The 6,602-nt window shown below is 36.6% G+C and overlaps 1 protein-coding gene across 1 annotated transcript; it reads right to left on the bottom strand.

Moving 5' to 3' along the window:
• Window positions 1-931: 931 nt before the first annotated feature.
• On the bottom strand, window positions 932-5,027 carry LOC147867257 (cysteine synthase-like). The gene is made up of 7 exons (XM_087315050.1): window positions 4,914-5,027; window positions 4,664-4,791; window positions 3,938-4,140; window positions 2,792-2,917; window positions 2,398-2,556; window positions 2,106-2,299; window positions 932-1,345 (listed from the first exon to the last, which is right to left on the bottom strand). The coding sequence occupies exons 1-7, from the start codon at window positions 5,010-5,012 to the stop codon at window positions 1,220-1,222; spliced, it is 1,035 nt and encodes a 344-aa protein (XP_087171176.1). The 5' UTR covers window positions 5,013-5,027; the 3' UTR covers window positions 932-1,219.
• Window positions 5,028-6,602: the final 1,575 nt, after the last annotated feature.

Genomic DNA, 6,602 nt, shown 5'->3' with positions numbered 1-6,602 from the left:
ACAGGGCGGCTCTGTCCCTGCAGGCTTTCTCACTGAAGCCAGCATCCGAACCACTTCCCTCATCGTAGGCCTCTCGGACGGCAGAAATCTCGTACGCAGAAATGCAATCTTCAATGTGAGTATCATTTCATCAACAATTAGCGGATCGTTTATGTGTAGCTTTGAATCAAAGATCTCGTTTAGGTCTCGTTTAAGATCAATGCATTCTTTTATCCAAGTTACAAGATCTCCTTCTTGATTCTGAGGTTGGACTGAGTATTGACCTGTAAGTAGCTCTAGCAAAACTACTCGAAAACTGTATATGTCACTCTTTTCAGTGACTTTCATTGTATAGGCATACTCTGAAAAGAAAAAAGGAAAATAATGTACGCATGTATGGAAAGACATTTCTTTTGGAATGAACAGATCAATAACGTATGTATGTATGCATTGAAATTGCTTTTCAAAGAGACAGATCACAACAATGCATATGTTTATATGCATTGAATTGTTGCTAGAAGAAAGAAAACAATTATATATTTACGCATGGAAAATGTTTCTGGATGAAAAAGATCAACAATGCATGTGTACAAGGACTAGAAGAAAGAGAACAGTGTGCAGAATACACGTAAAACATACGTCTCTAGGGAATGTGTGATTTAAATGAAGCAGAAAGGTTCCTTGTACCATAATCACTTAAATGCTTTAAGTTTATATCATCAATTAATAATTTGATTCTCTTTTGCAATCTGTTTTCTTCATTTTGCTCAACCTTTTATTGCTACTCTGTTTGCATTTGACCATGTTCTGCATCTCTCTCAATTGTCAATTACTGACAAGGCATTTATTATGCCCCCCTTTGCACAAGATCTTGCTGAACAGGACAAAACAACTGGTTTTCTTTAGTTCTGATTTAGATGTGATTGATCAAGGCAAATCTTATAAAGGATGGTGAAAGAACTCAGCGAATATTGCAGCAATATTAAACTATGTTTCTTAGTGGGTTATAACTGGTTTTTGAACATGGTTTACATAATCATGTTAAAATTGGGGCAAAAGTTTCAGTATGCTAGCTCCGCTTTATAGTCATAGCAGTTGCAAAGAATACTCAAACACATCTTTGAGGTTGAGGGAATGTCCTTAGTTTATTTTAAGTTACGCGTTCACAAAGTCATAATGTTTTTTATTCAAACTTACAAACCACAAAACAGTAGCATTCTTGGTTTGTGTTTATTTGACTTCAATAAGTCATTTTCTCACACACTTCTCTAACTGAAGCAAAAAGGTCCGTGCTCATGTACCGCTCCGAGCCACTAGGTAACATTGTTACAATCATCTTGCCAGCATTCTCAGATCTTTTTGCAACCTGTCACACAAGTGTGTGAGTGTGAGAGAGAAGAAAAAGGGAAAATAAATTATAGAAAGACTTTTAAAAATCCCTTCATTCTGGTGTAATATGAGAAGCAGAATAAAATTACCCCATCAATACAAAATGTAAACTATTGATTGACGTAATGTGGGAGTTGGTACAAAGAAGGTCATGAGCCAAGAATTGGTAAATAAAGTTGCACAAGAATTTAGATGCCAATTATCCATAGTTTTTCTTTTCAACCATAACTTTGATATTGATCATTTGTAAGTGTTTTTCTTATATGAAATTTATTAATTAAATGTTTACCAACTTTCCAAAATTTTATTGAACTACTATAAATCATCAAAACTAACTCTGGGACTGGAGCTTATTATTGTACTATGTGCACCTTCTGCAAAAAAGAAAACCTCTTTCAAAAATATGAATGCTGATAAGTCAGCAACTGAGGCTAACAGCTATACATCATTTGTGGGATGAATCTACCAGAACAGGCTAATAATGAGACAGACCTTCAGCAGAAAACTCTAGCAAAAACTTAATGGCAAGCTGAAGAAAGTCAAGTAAAGAAATTACTATAGATTCAAAGACTTGTAGGCTTGGGAAGAGTTCAATAGAATTATCATTCTATGAGCATGATAGTGAGAAATGAAGATCCACTATCTCCAGACACAAACATACTTCCTGCTAGTAGAATAGAATAGTTTTACCACACATACACAAAAGGCCTGTAAAGATACATCAATGGATTAGTTACCTTCAGGGCAGCAGCAAAAGCAGCACCTGATGAAATACCCACAAGCAAGCCTTCCTCTTTTATAAGTCTTCGTGCATATGTCAAAGCTTCCTCAGAAGAGATAACCATAATTTCATCACTAACTTCAACACGGGTATTTTCTGGTATAAGGCCTGGGCCAATACCTTGAATTTTGTGTGGACCCTTGCATCCACCTTTCAAATAGAATGATATATGTTCATCATTAGAAATATTAGAATAAACGTAAAAGCAAAAGGGAAAACAAGGAGTACAACAGGAACAAAAGAAGCACCTGATAGGACAGGACTTTCCAAAGGTTCCACAACAATGACTTTGATAGATGGGTTTTGCTCCTTCAGATACTTTCCAGCTCCAGAAAATGTGCCCCCAGTTCCTGCGCCAGCTATGAGAATATCTACCTTTCCTGCCGTGTCTTTCCATATTTCGGGACCTGATTCATTTCTAAGATTGAGTCCTTAATTCAAACAAATCATGAATAACTATGAAATACATAACTGTTATCACAGGAATTCTAAGGTATTCTTTACGTATAGAACTGTACTATATAAAGGGGATATTAACAAATTGAATAGAAAAGAGTAAATTTAATTTCATGGAATATTTACAACTAATGGGAGCTTAAATTATGCCTTGAAAGCAGTGAATCCTCAAGCATTATCAAGCACCTGTGGTTACATAGTGAGCTTGAATATTCATTGGATTGGCTAGTTGATTCAGCATATAACTATTTGGAATAGTGGCAAGTAGTTCATCAACTTTGGCAAACATACCATCAAATCCCAGAGCAGGATCTGACATACAACAATCATGGAAATTATCATTTGTTGAAAAGAATGACAAAGTTGTTAGGAATAATATTTAGTGGAAAACTCCAAATACCCCTGAGTTTTTCATTATCCCCCCAAATGCCCCTGATCTTGTTTTATTTCCCCGACATCTTTGGTCAAGTGAAATTATACGTGCTCTATAACCACTTATATTGGCAATTCATCCCCTTCCCCTATCCCATCCACTGTCTTTCTTAAAACATTTAGTTTGCTTTTCACACATTGCCAACTGATCCACTCCCTACACACATTCCTACCATGGTTATGATGTGCACTTTCGATTGCAATGTTCATTAGTAAAATTCTTGAACACTAAGAGTCTCTATTCAATTCCATGTGTTCTATGTAAAATATTTCACAGCTGGTCACATAAATAATAACATCTCTCTCTCTCTCTCACCCTGGCACTTTGACCCAAAAGCATAGAGAATCAACCCTTACATTACATTACTACATGGGATGTAACAACAATCACACATCAGTAACTTCTTTTGTAGGCCCAAACTTCTACTGAAAACATGCGGAGGCGTCACCATAGAGCAAGCAGAGGAATGTCCACAACAGCAGAGACTGGGAGTACCTGGATAAGATCATGGATTTCATTCCCCCAAGGACACCCAATGCAATTTGTGAACTTCTTTATATCCTCACCCCACTACAAAAACCAACCTTAGATTTCAGATCTGCTTACCATAGCTCAACTCTTACATATTAGTTAATGCACTTCATGCTTGTAAACCATCTCCAAAATCATTTCACCACATTCATTAATATCATTATCAGTGATCTTTAGGTTCAAGCCTAGAGCTGTTACTTTTGGTTCCAGTGTGGATAACATGAATTCACATATATTTGTAATCATAGGTCCGTATTGGCCCTAGTAGACATCAAGATAACTTTCTTTCTTTCTCTTTGGGGAGATACAGAAAAGAACAGTAATATTTCTGCGCTTTTCCATAATATTCAGAGACATTAACAATTGACCTGTGACATAAACATCTGCTCCAAATGCTTTCAAGAGCATTCGGCGTTCCAAGGATGAAAATTTCGGCATCACTGCAGCAACTTTGTAACCTTTTTGAGTGGCTATACCAGCCAAGGCAATGGCAGTATTCCCACTGGTGGGCTCCACAAGGGTACTTACGCCAGGTTTGATCAATCCACGTTTTTCAGCATCTTCTATCATACTGGATTTTGCAAAGAAAATATAAAAACCTGGTTTTTATACATATTAAAAGCAAATTCACATATATTGCAGAGAGATCATGTACTCAGACATGCTATCAAAGCCCAACGTATATTAGTATATCATCAAACCACAAAAATCTGATTGTAAATCAGCCCTATATATACAGACACACAAAGACCAAACTGTGCAAATCATACATACATTACATGCATACATACATACATTACATACGTACGTATGTAAATCAGCCCTATACACACACACAAAGACCAAACTGTGCAAATCATACATACATTACATACGTATCATTGTAAATCAGCCCTATACACACACAGAGAGGCCAAACTGTGCAAATCATACATACATTACATGCATACATACATACATTACATACGTACGCGTGTATATACATACATGTGTATATATGTGTGCACGTAGGCAGGTAATACATAATGTGATTTAGCATAAGATAAAAGAAAATTATAATAATCTGGGAAATCCGAACAGCATCAATCACTCACTGAAGAGCGATCCGATCTTTCACAGATCCAAAAGGTTGTTGGCATTCTAGCTTGCCTATGATTCTAGCCAAACTTCCCTCCTTGCGAGCAATGGTCTTGAGCTCAATCAAAGGTGTCCATCCGATCAACTATACATAATTCAACACACAAGCAAAATAAATCTCCTTCTCCTTCTCCTCCTCTCTCTCTCTCTCTCTCTCAAACACACACGCACGCACACAGAGACATAGGAATGCTATAGAAGGAATGCCTGTGTGACGTCTGATACGATCTTCTCCTCCTCTAATGGAGCCTCTCCCATCCTCTGCTCCTCTGTTCGGTCACTCTGCTCAGTCACTGAATATATCATATATGTATATATATTGGGCCCCAAGACTCATTAACAATAACAACTGCTCATATAAATTCTCTCTCATTGGGCTTCAACACCTTCACTCGGGTTTATGGGCCCCCCACCCCCCCATGGTTCTCATACCCGAAAGTACCATAAATTCTCCGGTGACTATCGGATTCACAAATGCCTGGCTATCATCTGTCCGTTTGTCACGATCCATGCTCCGGCTGAAGCAAGCTGCGAGATGCCAATTCATTATACGTTGTTCGTGACATATTATTCTCCATCCGAGTAAGCCATCTTGCTTATGTGGAAATGGATGTATAGTGTTGCTTTTTTGCGGTGGATGGTTGTATTACTCCTTTAGGTAGGAGACTTATTACACTATAGAGTTACAGAGCAAACATTTGTGATTTGTCCCAATATTCAATGCATTTCACGTCAACATCGCCTACTTTTGGGTCTAGTGTATAAAGATACATGACATGACGCATACTACATATACAATGCTCATAGTATTGATATAAACCAGAGCTATATTTATGGGAATTTTGATTATTGCATTATGTGGCTGTGTGTTGTAAAGTTCTTTTGTCCATAGTACTATGATAAAGATTCAGAAAAAGTACACACATACGTAAGAGAGTGGTAACAAGTGTTGTGCAACCATTTTGGGAAAGATTCGTGGCAATTATTTAATTTAAAAGAATGTAAAGGATAAAGACAATATTCAATTATGATGTTTGCAATGTTGTTAAAGAATTTGAAAAATGTTCTCACAATATGAAAACAAACCCATAACCCCAAATAGTAACCATCAAGTATAAAGTTTTTTTATTTTCCAAAAAAATAACTCCTTCCATTAGTTATAAAATTTTACAAATGAGACGATTATGTACAAATCCCTTTAGGGACTCAATAGTTCCATCTTATGTGGATGCCCACTGACTCAATAAAGGGAGAGGACGACCATTGTTGGATAAAGGCTATTCATTGTCTTTCAACTCCATCGGAGCCGCCCTTAAGGCCATCATATTGGCTCTTCAGAGTGGCTACAATTTCACTCCATATCTCTTGCGGTAACTTTGTTGGATGTGTGGTTTGGTTGGAGAAGACTCGCCTACATCGTTGTTTCCACTACATCAAGTATAAAGTTTGAATTACTAGGATAAGTTCTTGTACAAATTTACATTCTCATTCTTATAATTATGTCTTATGCAATATTGCATACATGGTGACTTAGATGAGCAACATGGTTGTCATGCATCGCAACATCGCATGCATTACTTGCACTCACACATCATATGCATTCTTATTCAAACACTTATTTAAGCAAAAGGAATTGAAGCACATCGATATCAAGAAAAATATATTCATTAATAATCAAGAAATTAACCTAGCTCATTAGGAAAGTTTATCATTAAGAAAATTATGGGTTAGAGCCGAAGTTTGGCTTGATACAGTAACATGCTTATAATAGAATATTGTAACCTTAGTAAATAACATCTTGTATTCTCAATTTAATAGACCAAAATTTGATCATTTTGCTTCTTGAATCCTACACTATCTCCGTCTATTGTTTGTTCTCATCTCTCTCCCTTTGCC

Source organism: Azolla caroliniana, unplaced genomic scaffold (assembly GCF_043228905.1).
Source record: "Azolla caroliniana isolate FFs.n. ecotype wild unplaced genomic scaffold, voAzoCaro1.0.p SCAF_2, whole genome shotgun sequence".
Lineage (NCBI taxonomy): Eukaryota > Viridiplantae > Streptophyta > Polypodiopsida > Salviniales > Salviniaceae > Azolla > Azolla caroliniana.
The sequence above is the reverse complement of the archived record's forward strand: the minus strand, read 5'-3'. Positions and strand labels throughout refer to the sequence as shown.

Excerpts from the sequence above, each read along its gene's own strand:
- LOC147867257 (XM_087315050.1), bottom strand. The coding sequence starts at position 5,012 with ATGATATATTCAGTGACTGAGCAGAGTGACCGAACAGAGGAGCAGAGG. Across the intron at positions 4,141-4,663 it reads AAAGATCGGATCGCTCTTCA|TATGATAGAAGATGCTGAAA; the intron begins GTGAGTGATTGA and ends TGCAAAATCCAG. Across the intron at positions 1,346-2,105 it reads CTTTTGCTGCTGCCCTGAAG|GTTGCAAAAAGATCTGAGAA; the intron begins GTAACTAATCCA and ends CTTGTGTGACAG.